Consider the following 14172-nt stretch of genomic DNA (forward strand, 5'->3'; position numbering starts at 1 on the left):
CACACAGACCCAGGGAAAACTCCTGGGATTGGAAAGCTACCTCTGGAAGCAGAGGGCAGGGAAAGGCAGAAGAGAGAGGCTGGCCTCTCCAGTGTGGGAAGCGGTGGAGCTCATTAAGGGAGGTGCATCCCGGGATGGCTGCAAGATGAAAGGAATCCCCACGCTCCCTGACAGTTGCCAAAGGGTTACACGGTGAAAGGGGGATGGGCAGAGTACCAGGGCATGAGTGCCACCAGGTACGGGAAATGATGTTTGATCAGGCCGACGTCCAGGAACCAGCTCCTGGGGCAGAGCAGGGGAGGGCTGCTGATTTCTGCGAGAAAGGACATCGCTTGTGATCAGAGGGTCCCTCGGCGGGGTTCACGGGAAGCAATCTCTGTTACAGCCGGGGTCCAGCTCACGGGTCCAGCTCACAGTCCAGTGCAGGGATCTGGCCGCTGTCTCTTCGCCACACCTGCCCCTCACTCTGTCTCCCGCTGCGGTTACCGCCCCCAGGGCTTCGCTCTCTCTTAAAGCAAAGCTCTGACAGAGGTGTGAGACATTCGGTCTCCACTTTCCTCTTATTCTCTTTCAGACCCATTCCAACTGGCTATTTCTCCATCCTGCCTTCACGCCAGCTCTCAGCTGTGTTTGACACACGCAATCCACTCCCTCCTTGAAACTCCTTATGGCTCAGGGACTCCGCACTTAGTCTCATCCTGGGTCACGGTCTGCTCTTTCTCATCTCTTCTCCTGGTTCCTCCTCATCTTCTTATAAATATAGTTCAGTTGTCCAAGGCTCGGTCTCTTTTATAGATCCAGTCACCCCCTAGGGGGTCCCATCTAGTACCAAGGCCGAAGGTCCATCCTAAAATCAGGACTTCCAAACTTCTGTGTCCAGTCCTAACCTCTCCTCTGAGCTCTAGACGAATCTATCCGATTATCTAGTCAACAGCTCTACTTGGACATCCGATCACTGTTTTATGTTACTTTGTCCAAAAATGAGTTCTCGATGTTTCTCAGACCTCCTCGTTCTCCGTCTTTCCCTCTTCCCACATAAACGGAAGCTCCACTTTACCATGAGCTTAGGCCAACTCCCTGAAATTATCCTTTATTTCTCTACTCTTCTCAGATGCTCAGTGTATCTTATAGTCTCCCCTTAGTGTACTATAAGTGTATAGACTATAAGTGTATCTTATAGTCTCATCGGACCACGCAGCACCCCACTGCCACCACGCTGGCCCGGCAACTGCCGTCCCTGGCCTGGATTTCCATGACAGTCTCCTAAACTGGTCTCCCTGCTTCCACCCTGTCCCCTAATTCAGACTCTTTTCATACAGCATCCAGAGTAAAACTTTCATTTGTCATCTCGCTAACTGACTTGGAGTCTCTTAGCTACATTTTTTAGCTGTATTTAGATGGCAGACTCAATATACTTAGTGTATAGCTAGGACCCAATATCTGGCATTATACTAAAACAAATGTACTACTACTACTACTACTACTACTAATAATAATAATAATACACCCTTTGGTTTGAGTGGCAGGTGGTTGATATTGGTGCTTTAGTGGATAAGTGTACCCACAAAACCTGGAGGGGAGAAAATGAATCAAACAGAGACCAGGACGAAAAAACCATTTAGGAGCAGCCACATAGGACAGAAGCCGGCGAAGGACATAAATAAATGTATCTTAAGGTTCTGAGGAAGCACAGAGTAGAAAATCAGTGTAGCCACAATACACGACCGTTTGCCTTTCAATTCAATATTGATCACTACCTGGTTTTTATCTGCCAGTTTATTGACTACCTCCTCCTTTTAAAATGTAAGCTTGATTTAATTTACTTAAATAGCTACAGATGGGAGTGGCGGCTTCTATCTCCAGTGCTTGACGCATAGTAGGTGCTCAATCAATATTTACAGAACGACTCAAGACACAAAATTAGCTTCATAGAACAATGCTTTGTTTTTGAGTTTTTGTGAATAAGTCAACCTAAGCCGCCATCTTCACAGCTCACAACGCACCTCTCCCTTTCATTTTATGGGTAGGTGAAGATGGGGGAAAACCTAGCTTTAATTTGTTTACAGAAGACGGAGGCACCAAGATTATGGGAATAGTATTCCGATGACATTACCCAGAGAGTAACGCTGGACCTGTTCCAGTTTCCTCACCAGTAATGTGGAGACAATTACAGTATCTATTTATAGGGCTACTATGAAGGTAAAATGAGACAACGCGTGCAGAGGCCATAGGCGGCAGCTCTAACTGCATCACCAAATGCAGCTATTGGGCTGGTGTTATCGTGATACTTGCGTCGGCGGTACACTAAACCTAAATGGCTACATCATAAATCCACTTGAAGCTGACGCTGAATCGTGGCGACCCCCTAACACATTGCCTCACTTGTGCTGGCTGGAAAATTACTGCTCGGCTATGGCCCATGGGAACATAACATTTCGGGGCTGCTTAATTTGGGGTCTGCGTACCCCTGGCAGACCCAGCTGGCTGAATAAAGAGTGTGTTTCCTATAACTCACTGGTTTCTGGTGGTCCGTGTGTCTATCTGGGGCTGGCGGCTACAAGTTTGCTCTCCGTAATTCACTTGACGAACCCACAGGGGCAATGGTATCTTTCGTGACACAGAGGTTCCCAACTGTGGCCTGTAGCCGCCAGGGAGCAAGTTAGAGGATTTCAGGGCCTAAACCAAGTTATTGCTACTATAAACGGAACTGAGCACGCTCGCCTTTACAGTCGCGCTGTGAATCGCTGGAGAGCAGGGACGATGTCTTACCGAGTTCTGTGTCCCCAGAGCCTAGCAGAGCACCTGACACGTGAGTCAATGTGAGTCGATGATTAGTGAATGACGAGCACATGCCGGCCCCTTGGTGAGCGATTGGGATCCTCGGTCGCCTAGAGCGCGTATGAGCCCAACCAGAAGCGCAGGAGTGCGAATCCCGCGGCCCTGCCCGCACCCAGGTGCGGGGCATCCTGGCCGCGCCGGAGCGTAACTCGGGGCCGCAGCTCCGCACAGGTAGCGCCCCCTGGCGGCCGCCGCGCCGCGGGGTCGGGTGCGCGCGGCGGGAAGGAAGCGCGCGCAGCGGCGCGGGGCGGAGCAGGCGCGGGGCGGAGCCTCCGCGGGCCGGACGGAGCGCGCGGGCGCCGGGCGCGAGAGGGAGACATGTCCGGCTTCTTGCGGGCCCTGCAGGCCGGGAGCCGGGCCGAGGCCCCGCGCGCGCGGGTGCAGGAGCAGGACTTAAGGCAGTGGGGCCTGACAGGTGAGTGGCGAAGTTCCGCTCGGGCCGGCCAGCTCGTTCGGACTCGCCTCCGCGGACCGCAGGGCCTTCCCCCCTGCGGCGGGGCTGGGCGGAGGGAGCCCCTCCTGGGCGCGGGGTCGGTGCCCAGTCCTGCGGGGCGCGCGGGGCGCGCGGCCCCCCGGGGGACAGGGAGCTCGGTGAGCCCCGGTGCCGCGGGGATTACCTTCCTCTGAAGAGGCGGAGGACGTCCCGGCCTGGCGCCCCGAGGGCCTGGGGGCCGTGGCTTAGTTCTCTGGGACTCTCGAAGCGCTCCCGGCGCAGGGGGCCTCGTCCGCCGCGCGCGCGCGGTTCTGAGATCGCCCCGGCGACTTTCCCCCAGGGCGGCGTTTCCACGTGGGCAGCCGAGCTGTCCGTCTTTCTTACACCCGCCCTTCCCCAAAGTCTCCGAAGCGCGAACCCCGCTTCCCCCTGAGTCTGCGGGGGTGCCCGGCCCGCGCTCGGTCTGGCCGCTCCATCCTCTCCTTTACGTGTAAAACGCGGGATGCGGTGCGCGCCTTACCTGTGGGGCAGAACGGCGGGTCAGTAATAAAGGGCATAGAGGTAAATTCATGATTATTGAGCGCCGCCGAGAGCCACATGCTAATATGGGCTCTGCCCTCCTAGAATTTGTGGACTTGGTTCTGTGACTGCTTTGAAAAGTGCAAAGACGTATTTATTGAACTTCATACTATGTGCTAAATGTCAAGAGAGTGGGAGGTTTTGTTGTTCTCGGAGTGAAACGAAAGATGCAGTTCTATGCCCAGCTTAGAGCGGTGAAGATGAATGAATGGATGGGATACAGCTGTGGAAGAGAATGAATGACCCCTCCCTTCTTGAGTCTCTGAGCGAATAAGAATTTGTTTTTGCTGTGTTCGGAAGGAGTGTGTATCCAACATAAATATGAATTTACGGACTGATGTTTATGTGTTTGGCGTATCTTGCCTGAAGTTGATATGTTTGTGCGTTTGGCCGTTCCCCTGCATGTGTTTTTTGTTATAAACACGTGCGAGAGAGGGCTAGGTAGGTAATACACACGGATGCATGCCGATGTAGTGAAAATGAGAGAGAAAAGGTTGCAAGTTTGCGTGAATGCGTTCGAGTAAGTAAATGAAAAAGTGAATATGTAGACAAATGTAGAAACGTGGTGATGTGAATGGATAGTTTGGTAGTGGAGGGAAAGAAAAAACTAGAAAAAAAGATATACTCAAAGGATTAACCAATTGAATATTATGACTTGAAGTTCCTATTTCTGTTTACCAGAATAAATTAATATTCTGAGAAACTGTTTCACCGATTTTTTTTTCTTCTGATTACAGAAGCAGTACGTATTCTCTGTAAGACGTTTACAGTAATTTTCTACACTTAAATGGTGAATTAATCTCCATGATGCTTTTACTGTTAACATTATCTATCCGGCCAGTCCTTGGTCTACACATGCATATATGTGCGTATATAATTTTTTTTCCTCTTATTTTTCAAGGCAGGGCAGGGAGCCAAGGAGAGGTACAAAATTGGAGTTTCATGTACATACTTTTTTTGGGAAATCATGACTTTAAAAAAATTACCATTTAGTTTTCTCCAACATCACTTAAGTAGGTATAGAGTATTTCACTGTGTAGATGAGCAATAATTTAGCTAGTCTCTCTACTTAGATATTTCGGTTGTTACAGTTTTTGCTGTTATAAATAATACTGATATTATTATAACCCAATATTATAGCTGTGAATTTTTAATTCCTCAAAGGCAGCATTTGTGGAACAAAGAATATGCAAAATGTTTGATCATGTCTCCACACTCTCACCAACACTGATATATTCTAATTTGAGAAGTTGAAATGCTGTTTTATTTAAGTTAATGTTTACTTGTTTACTCATATTGATGGACACTCGCGTATTTGTCTTTTGTTCCTTTTTTTGTTTATGCTCCTTGCCCATTTTTAAATTGCTTTGTAGGATCATTCTTGCATGGAGGGTATTAATATTTGTCACGTATATTGGGAAGGTGGTTTCTAAGCTGCCTTTGACTGTTGTGTGTGTGCATTTCAGCGGTGGAATTTAGAAATTCATTGCAGTCAGATCCTTCAGCCTTTTCCTAGATGATTTTGCCTTCAGTGTTCTGCTTAGAAGGGCTTTAGTACTCTGAATTTATCATTATTGGCCCAATATTTTCCTCTAGTACAATTTCGATTTCTTTATATTTTAACTTTTATTTCCCCAGCTTGTTTTTTTTCCCCCTCAGGATTGCTTGAGAGTCTATTCAGGGTCTTTTGTGGTTCCATACAAATTTGATGATTTTTTGGTTTGTTCTTTTTTCTATTTCTTTGAAAAATACCACGGGGATTTTGATGTGGATTGCATTAAATCTGCATATTGCTTTGGGTAACATGGCCATTTTTAACTATGCTGGTTCTTCCAATATGAACACAGAATCTTTCCATTTCTTTGTGTCTTCTTCCATTTCTTTCAACAGTGTCTTGTAGTTTTCAGTGTATAGGTCCTTCACTTCCTTTGTTAAGTTTATTCCTAGGTATTTTATCCTTTTTGGTGCAATTGCAAATGGGACTATTTTCTTCATTTCATTTTTTTTTTTTTGATATGTCATTGTTAGCATATGGAAACACAATGGATTTTTGTACATTGATCTTGTATCCTGCAACTTTACCGTATTCGTTTATTGTTTGTAATAGTCTTTTGGTGGAACCTTTAGGGTTTTCTATATACAGAATCATGTCGTCTGCAAATAGTGACAGTTTTACTTCTTCATTGCCAGTTTGGATGCCTTTTCTTTCTTTCTCTTGCCTGATTGCTCTGGCGAGGACTTCCAATATTACATTGAGTAACAGTGGCGAGCGTGAACATCTTGTCTTGTTCCTGATCTTAGAGGAAAGGCTTTCAGTTTTTTACCATTAAGTACGATGTTAGCTCAGGGTTTGTCATATATGGCCTTGTTAATTGTGTCGAGGTACTTTTCTTCTATACCCATTTTCTTGTGTTTTAACCATAAATGGATGTTGTGTCTTATCCAGGGTTTTTCCTGCATTTATTGATAGGAGCATATGGTTTTTATCTTTTATGTCGTTACTGTGATGTGTCACATTGGTTTGCATGTACTGAACCATGCTTGCACCCTTGGGATGAATCCCACAGTTCTTCTTTTTTTTTTGGTCCATAATAATACTTTTATTTTTATTTTTTATTTTCTTAAAGATAAAAAGATTATTTTCTATTTATTTATTTATTTAACATTTTATTTTTTCCCTCCTCCCTCTTCTCCCCTCCCCTCTGGTAACCACTAGTCCATTGTCCATGTCTATAAGTCTCTGTTTGTTTGTCCTGTTCATTTGCTGCTTTTAGGTTTATATCCCACATCTAAGTGATATCATGTGATTTTCAACCTTTTTTGGCTTATTTCACTTAGCATGATTATCACGAGGTCCATCCAGTTGTCATACATGGCAGTATTTCATCTCTTCTTACGGCAGAGTAATATTCCATTGTATAAATGTTCCACAGCTTCTTTAGCCAATCATCTATCGTAGGATACTTCTGTTGCTTCCATGTCCTGGCCACTGTGAATAATGCTACTGTGAACATCGGCGTGCAAATATCTTTTCGGATATGGGTTTTCAAGTCTTTGAGGTAAATAAATACCCAGTAGAGGGATTGCTGGATCATACAGTAGATCGATTCTTAGTTTTTTGAGGAACCTCCATACTGTTTTCATAGTGGCCGTACCAATTTGCAGTCCCAGGTTCTTTTTTCATGTATGGTTGAATTCAACTTGCCAGTATTTTGTTTAGGATTTTTGCACCTATGTTCAGCAGAGATATTGGCCTGTAATTTTCTTTTTGTGTGTGTTGTCCTCACCAGGTTTTATATCGGGTAATGTTGGCCTCATAAAATGAGGTAGGAAGTATTGCCTCTTCTTCAGTTTTTTGGAAGAGTTTGAGAAGAATAGGTGTTAAATCTTCGATCATGTGGTACCATTCACCAGTGAAGCCATCTGGTCCTGGACTTTTGTTTTTTGGGAGGTTTTTGATGATTGATTCAATTTCTTTACTATTTGATCTGTCTGTTTAGGTTTTTCAGTTTTTCATAGTTCAGTCTAGGAAGATTATATATTTTTAAGTCTTTGAACTTTTCTTCTAGGATATTGAAGTTGTATATAGCCTTTCCTAGTCTCTCGTTTAATCCTTTGTATTTCTGTGGTGTCTGTTATGCTTTCTCCTGTTTTGTTTCTGATTTTATTTGAGTCTTTTCTCTTTTGTCCTTAGGGAGTCTAGCCAGTCTTTCTGAAGAACCAGCTCTTTGTTTCATTAATTTGTTCTATTGTCTTTTTGTTTTCTATTTTATTTAATTCTGCTCTTATTTTCGTTCTTTTCTGCCTTCTACTGACTTTGGGCTTTGTTTTTTCTTTCCTAGTTCTTCAAGGTGAAATGTTAAATTGTTTGAGATTTGTCTTGTTTCTTGAGGTAGGCCTGCAATGCTATAAACTTCTCTCTTTTCACTGCCTTTGCTGTAACCCTAAAATTTCGATGTGTCATATTGTCATTTTTATTCGTCTCTACCTTTTGACCTCTTCTTTCATTTCTTCTTTGACCCAGTAGTTGTTCAGTCACGTGTTGTTTCTTCACATAGTTGTGGTTTTTCTTGCTTTCTTCTTGCAGTTGATTTCCAGTTTCATACCGTTATGGTCGGAGAACATGCTTAGCATAATTTCAGTATTCTTAAATTTATTGAGACTAGTTTTGTGCCCCAACATAGGGTCTGTCCTTGAGAATGTTCCATGTGCGCTTGGGAAGAATGTATATTCTGTCGTTTGGCATGGAAGGCTCTATAAATACCGATTATGTCCATGGTCCAGTGTCATCACAGCCAATATTCCCTTATTAATTTTCTGTTTGGATGATCTATCCCATTGATGACGATGGGGCATTTAGGTCCCCGACTGGAATGTGTTTTTGTCAGTTTCTCCCTTTAGGCCTGTTCGTAATTGTTTTATATACTTTGGTGCTCCCAGATTGGGTGCATACATATTAGTGTTATATCTTCTTGATGTATTGTCCCCTTTATCATAAAATGTACATCTTCGTCTCTTGTTACCTTTTCTATCTTGAAATCTATTTTGTCTGATGTAAGGACAGCTATAACCGCTTTTCTCCAGTTGCCATTTCCTTGGAGTTCATATTATTTTCCACTCCTTGACTTTGAGTCTGTGTTCGTCTTTGTAGCTGAGAAGGGTGAATTTTCTAACCTACAAAATGGGGATAATACCTACTGCATAGGCTAGTTCTAAGTATTAAATGAGGTAACTTTAGGTAAAGTGTTTACTACTTGCTCTGGAATTTAGTACACACTTAATAAAAATTTCATTTTTTAAATGTTTTACAATTATTATATATGGTCTAGTTTTTTGTTTGTTTGTTTTTTGTTTTTTAAAGGCCATGAGTTCAAACCAGAAAGCTATGTTTTTGTTAACGGTATGTTTGGTGTGTTCCCTCTCCCCACGATATGGCCGTCGATGTAAGAAACGCCCAAATCTGTAGAGAATGTTTATAAGCGTTTACTCGAGCCGAACAAAGATCTGCCTGGAAGGAAGTCTCATTTGCCGGAGCGGACCCTGGTGTGAGACACGGGCAGTGTAGACGCCACATCCCAGTTCGACTTGCTCATAGATCAGGCGGATCCTGTAACGCTGGCACTGTGTTAGGGCTGTAGATAATAAGGCTACAAAGTCTGCTCAAAAAGTGGTTCGGAAGTCAGCGGATGTTTACTGGCCATGACTCTCCAGCGGAGGGTGTGGCCAGTGAGGCGGGGGTATGGGAACCAGGCATGTTCTTCAGTCCCAGTCTCAGAACATAGCCTGGGTGTGTGCCGAAATGTCCACTCTTCGCACTTGTGGTGTTTTCCATTTCTAGGGCTTCGTCTACGCTCCTATCAGCTGGAGGGAGTCAACTGGCTAGCCCAGTGCTTCCATTGTCAGAATGGCTGCATCCTGGGAGACGAGATGGGCCTGGGTAAGACCTGCCAGGTATGTTCCTGCGGAGCGACCGCTGCTCCCCAGCACCGAAGTACCTTCTCACAGCTCATTCCTGTCTTTAGTGGCCAGCTACCGGCTTGTACTCTTATACTAAGAAATGAAATGTCTGAGCCTTTCTTTAGAGATCTTAACCTTGGAGTTGACTTTTCTAGTTGTGGGGATAGTTTTGAACTGAGTCACTACCCTTGTCTTAGCCCTTGTCATTGTGGTGAATGGGTGTGGTTTTTCTCTTGTAAGGCCAATCTACCCCTCCCGGGGATCAAATGGACTCTGCCCTCCTTAGCAATACTGTGTCTAGTGAACTGCATCACTTCTGGTATGACTCTCCCTCCCTCAGTGAGTCGTGGGGCGACTTCCCATTGCTTTGGCATGCCACAGGAGTGCAGAAGAAGTCCCCTGTGCTTTGCAAAATGCCTTGATCACCTAATGGTAGGACACAGTCTGGAGACCTGGAGAAGCAGTCATGGCCTCCTTGGTCCTGGAGAAGCAGGTGGTGTGTTGAAGTAGACGCTTCTGGTGGGATGATCGTCAGTGATCATCATCATCCTGTGTCAACCTATGTCAGCGGTAGGTTTGGCTGATGCGAAGTCCAGGCACAGACACCCCTTGGGTGAGTCACACGAGGTGTCCTCATCTGTAGGCCACCAAGGAGAGTCGGTGTGGTCGGGATACACAGCAGCGGCAACATGGCTGGAAACCGTGGAGGTGATCCCCGACACTGCAAAGGGTTTACCGCTTGAGCACGCAGGATGTGGGGCGGTCTCGCCGTCCTTGCCTAGACTCAGGTGCCCCTCCCAGGCTAACGTCATAGGTAAGCGTCACGCCGGAGCGCTTCTGCAGAGAGGGCGGGCCCACCACGTGCTGGAGACTGTCGCAGGCAGGTACACCTCGTTAATCTTGGGGTTCAGAAGACAGCGCGACCTCCGAGTATGGTGCCCTTGGGTTTCTCAGGCAAATAAGCCCAGTTCTAGCACGTTCCTGAACTGAGAGCTGTGGAACTAGGACGAGGTAGATCTCTCAGACGTCCCTGGGGGCCAGGCCTGTGCACTCTGGGACCAGGCTCCAGGCCTTCCCTGGGGCCCCCCTCGCCTCGGACGTGGGAACCGAGTCCTGACTGCATTCAGAGCCAGCAAAGTCCCCCTGTCCTTTGCCCTTCCCCAGAGCATTCATGTAGCCCTAAAAATATCACACCTCCAAACTTGTCTTGCTAAAATTTTGGTTAGAATTTTCGCCTCTGCGTTCGTGAAGGATGTTGGTGACCTCCCTTGTCGCCTGCTGCTGGCATTGCAGTCAGGCTGGACCCGTTGAATGAGCTGAGACGTCCCTCCTCTTCAGCTTTCTAGAAAAGTTCGCATAGAATTAGTGTCGTTTCTCCCTTAAATGTTTGCTAGAATTCACTAGCGAATCCAAATTAATTTTGTAAATATATCTGGTTTACAGTAATAAAAGCTAAAATTTCTCTCGTATCCACAGCAAAGGCTCAATGGCATGGTTTTAACTCAGTACTTATTGGGTGATTTTTCTGGGCAGAGTCTGGGCTGGGAAATGATAAAGAAGAAAATTATTTCTGTTACGAAATTAATGCAATCTCAGTTTTATTAAAAACAAAAAACAAAACTACCACCCATAACCACAGTACTGTTAAGCATAACCATGAATGACAACATATGTTTACATGGCTGAACTTTTAGGGCACATATACTTCGTATTTTATTAACCTGACACTGTCATTTTAATTTTCTGTTTTATTCTATTCATCACAACCATTTTCTACGGGCTGCATAACATTCCATCAAGAGAATCGATCATAATTTGCTTCAGTGTCCCACGGATGCGGAACAGCAAATCCCCCCCAGTTGTGCTACTTAAGTTGACCTCCCTGTGAACCTCTTTGGGCCTCTGCTTCTCGGGATTTTGGGTTATGTCCCGACGATAGATTTTCTCAGAAAACAGTTCAACATTTGCAGACGGCTCAAACTTTTTGTTTTATAAAAGAGAACTGTTTTCCCTATCAGTAACCTTCTAAAGAAACTTTTCAAGTGTCAAGTGTGTATGGCCATGTCCTAAAACAGACCTACAAAGCTTTCCATAGCTCTACTTAAGCTGATAAGCGTTATCTGTTATCCCTTTGTTGGGACGTATGCTCCAGGAGACCTAGGACTCTTGTGCCTTTTGTTTGCTGTTATATTCCAGAGCTCAGAACAGTGCCTGGCAAATAGCAGGGGCCCTATAACTGCGTGCGGGAGGGAGAGTCTGGCAAGCAGCGGAGGCCACCACATGCTCGGTCATTTTTACAGTCACATCTCGACACCTGCTATGTGTTTCAAGAGTGTTCCTCATCTTGTGCATCATTTCCTTTTTCATTGATCTGTTGTCTTTCCTGATTTTTTTTTTCTTTGCCTTTGAGGTTCAGTTACGTAAATATTGAGCACCATTGCTCGTTAACTATTGATGTGATTGCCATATGTTTCTTTGGTAATTGCGTTGATGCTTACGTGGTTTCATCCTAGGCATGAATGACTTGACTAACGTGTGGGAGATTGTACATCATTTTTAAACGGAGTCTTCTAGGAAAGTTTCCGTTCTCTACAAGGTCGTGGGAACTTTGTGGCTGTTTCTCATGCGGAAACGTGATCGAAACTGCCTTCGTTTTCTGTGTTCCAGACCATCGCTCTCTTCATTTACTTGGCAGGAAGATTAAACGACGAAGGGCCGTTTCTGATCATTTGTCCCTTGTCTATTTTGAGCAACTGGAAAGAGGAGATGGAGAGGTACAGAGCACATGCAGCCGAAATTTTATTCTTTTTACATCGATTAAGATTTTTTTCTGGGTGATACGTGAAATATGATAAAGCAACACCTTGTCCTAAGCAGTGAGTTTCTTTCTTCCAGAAAACTCTGACCAGAGGCTATGCAGTTAGAGACTGGGGGTCTGGTAGGGGGAGGGTCCAGTGAATGTTATTGTTACTATTAGGCAATTTGAAGGTCAGTGTGATTTTTAATAAATCTTGCTGAACTAAAGGAGAAAGCACCTTTTTCATAGTGACATAGGAAAAAACAGTTTTCCTCTTTGAGTTAGCACAAGGTCCTCTTAGACGTCCATGTGACGCTTCCCCCTGCGCACACGGGGACCTAACGTTTAGGTTCACCCGTTACTCTCGGTGGGATTTCGGCCTCCGCAGACTCCTGAGTGCAGGGCGTCCTCCCACGAGTCGTGCTTGTCCAGACACGCACACTCTGTTCCCTGACTCCACGTTTGTGTTCATCTGCGTCTTCTCCCGGTTTCAGATTTGCTCCAGGTCTTTCCTGCGTGACATACGCAGGTGACAAGGAGGAGCGAGCCCACCTACAGCAAGACCTAAGGCAGGAGCTACGTTTTCACGTGTTGCTGACTACCTACGAGGTATCCATTTGTTTCTCTACAGCAAAAACTCGCTCTTAACCTGGGGCTTTAGAAGTTGTAGAATCTGCTTCGGAATTCCGTTTCATGCTTTTTGAGAGCATATGTTTTCCTGGGAAGGAAGTTTCTTTCCATCAGATGCTCAGAATGGGGCAGCGAGCAAGAGAAGCGGTGTTCCGAATCCCATCTCTCTCCTCGTCTGTCCTGGCGGGTGAAACGGGACGGCTTCCCAGGGAGGTGGCCCTTGAGCTGTCTCTCGGTCGATGAATGGAAGGAGGCAGGCAGGCAGGGAAAAGCGTTTGTGGGCTGAGGCACTGTCTCTGTCCCTGGAGGGTGGGAATGGAGGACACTTAGTTCCAGCCTCGTTCTAAGGCCCGTTCTTCAAGCCCAGACTGTCTGGGTCACTGGAAGCAAGACGCTGCACTCATTCCTGCCTCCCTTCTGTTTTTCTGTAAGATCGTGCTGCTGGAAATTATGTTCATGACCATTTTCACCTAGTGAATGATTAAGACTGAGCTGAGCCCTGTAGTTAAGGAGAGTTAACGGGAAACTAGTTTCTTAATGTCAGCGTTATATCAGCTCTGGCCTTTATAATGTGTTTTCCTTAATTTTTCAGATTTGTTTGAAAGATGCATCATTTCTAAAATCGTGAGTATGGAGAGTTACAAGACAGTGCATGTAACAGTATGAAAAATAGGAAATTCTTTTGATAATAAATGATCGACTTATAAAATCTCGCATCGAGAGGGTTAGATATTACCTCGCCTCACTCTCCGGTGCCAGAACTCCGTCCACCTCTTCCTTCCCAGGCAGCAGCCTTTAGCTCGAGGTCCCTAACCCCCAGCCAGGACCAGTACTGACCTGTGGCCTGTTAGGAACTGGGCCGCACAGCAAGAGGTGAGAAGCAGGCGGCATCTGCATTTGCAGCTGCTCCCCAGCGCTAGGGTCGCAGCCTCAGCTCCACCTCAGGTCATCAGGCATTAGATTGTCACAGGAGCATCGGTCCCGGGTGACAAAAAGATTGGGGACCGCCGCTTTAGAGCATCCTCTGATTTGACCCACTTCCTTCACCGAGTCAAAACCCACCTCCCTGGAGCCTTCCATTTCATGGAACAAGCTTTGATTGGATGCTCGCTGTAGGTAAAAACCTAAATGTCTAGCATTTCATAAATGAACAGGACCTAATTTGTTTTGAATGCTTTTGAAGTCAGAGGCCAGGCATTGTGCTACGGCCACTTTCACCCCTCATCTCCTGACCTTCATTTCTTGTCATTCTTAATTGCATCCCCCCGCTCGTGCCACCCAGAGGTGTGATCCCAGTTCCTGCACCCCCTTGGGCTCCTGTTTCTCCCTCCACCTGCACCACTGTCTCAGCCATTGAATGGTTCAAAAGCATGTGTTTCTGTCCCATGCCCGCCCAGTTCATGCCCCGTTCTCTGGGATTACAGATGTTTACAAACAA

General features: G+C 45.8%; 2 protein-coding genes across 5 annotated transcripts in view; one reads left to right on the forward strand and one right to left on the reverse strand.

The window, feature by feature from the left end:
- Nucleotides 1-3601, reverse strand: part of FMO5 (flavin containing dimethylaniline monoxygenase 5) — a 31256-nt gene extending 27655 nt beyond the window's left edge. The window contains exon 1 of the mRNA XM_039841368.1: nt 3456-3601. The gene's annotated coding sequence lies outside the window, so the exon portion shown is untranslated. The remainder of the gene's footprint in view (nt 1-3455) is intronic.
- The window catches only part of CHD1L (chromodomain helicase DNA binding protein 1 like), a 48361-nt gene continuing 37298 nt past the window's right edge, over nt 3110-14172 (forward strand). For 3 of the 4 annotated variants that reach the window (XR_005648246.1, XM_039841362.1, XM_039841364.1), the window contains exons 1-5: nt 3110-3253; nt 9189-9301; nt 11975-12081; nt 12599-12713; nt 13327-13358. Coding sequence is in view for 3 of the 4 variants with exons in the window: in XM_039841362.1 (XP_039697296.1) it covers nt 3157-3253; nt 9189-9301; nt 11975-12081; nt 12599-12713; nt 13327-13358 (464 nt within the window). In the remaining variant the exon portion in view is untranslated. Of the gene's footprint in view, nt 3254-4694; nt 4716-9188; nt 9302-11974; nt 12082-12598; nt 12714-13326; nt 13359-14172 lie in introns of those variants that run through there. The other variant, XM_039841363.1, reaches the window with a different exon arrangement.

This window comes from Pteropus medius, unplaced genomic scaffold, assembly GCF_902729225.1.
Source record: "Pteropus medius unplaced genomic scaffold, Ma_sr-lr_union100, whole genome shotgun sequence".
Classification (NCBI taxonomy): Eukaryota; Metazoa; Chordata; class Mammalia; order Chiroptera; family Pteropodidae; genus Pteropus; species Pteropus medius.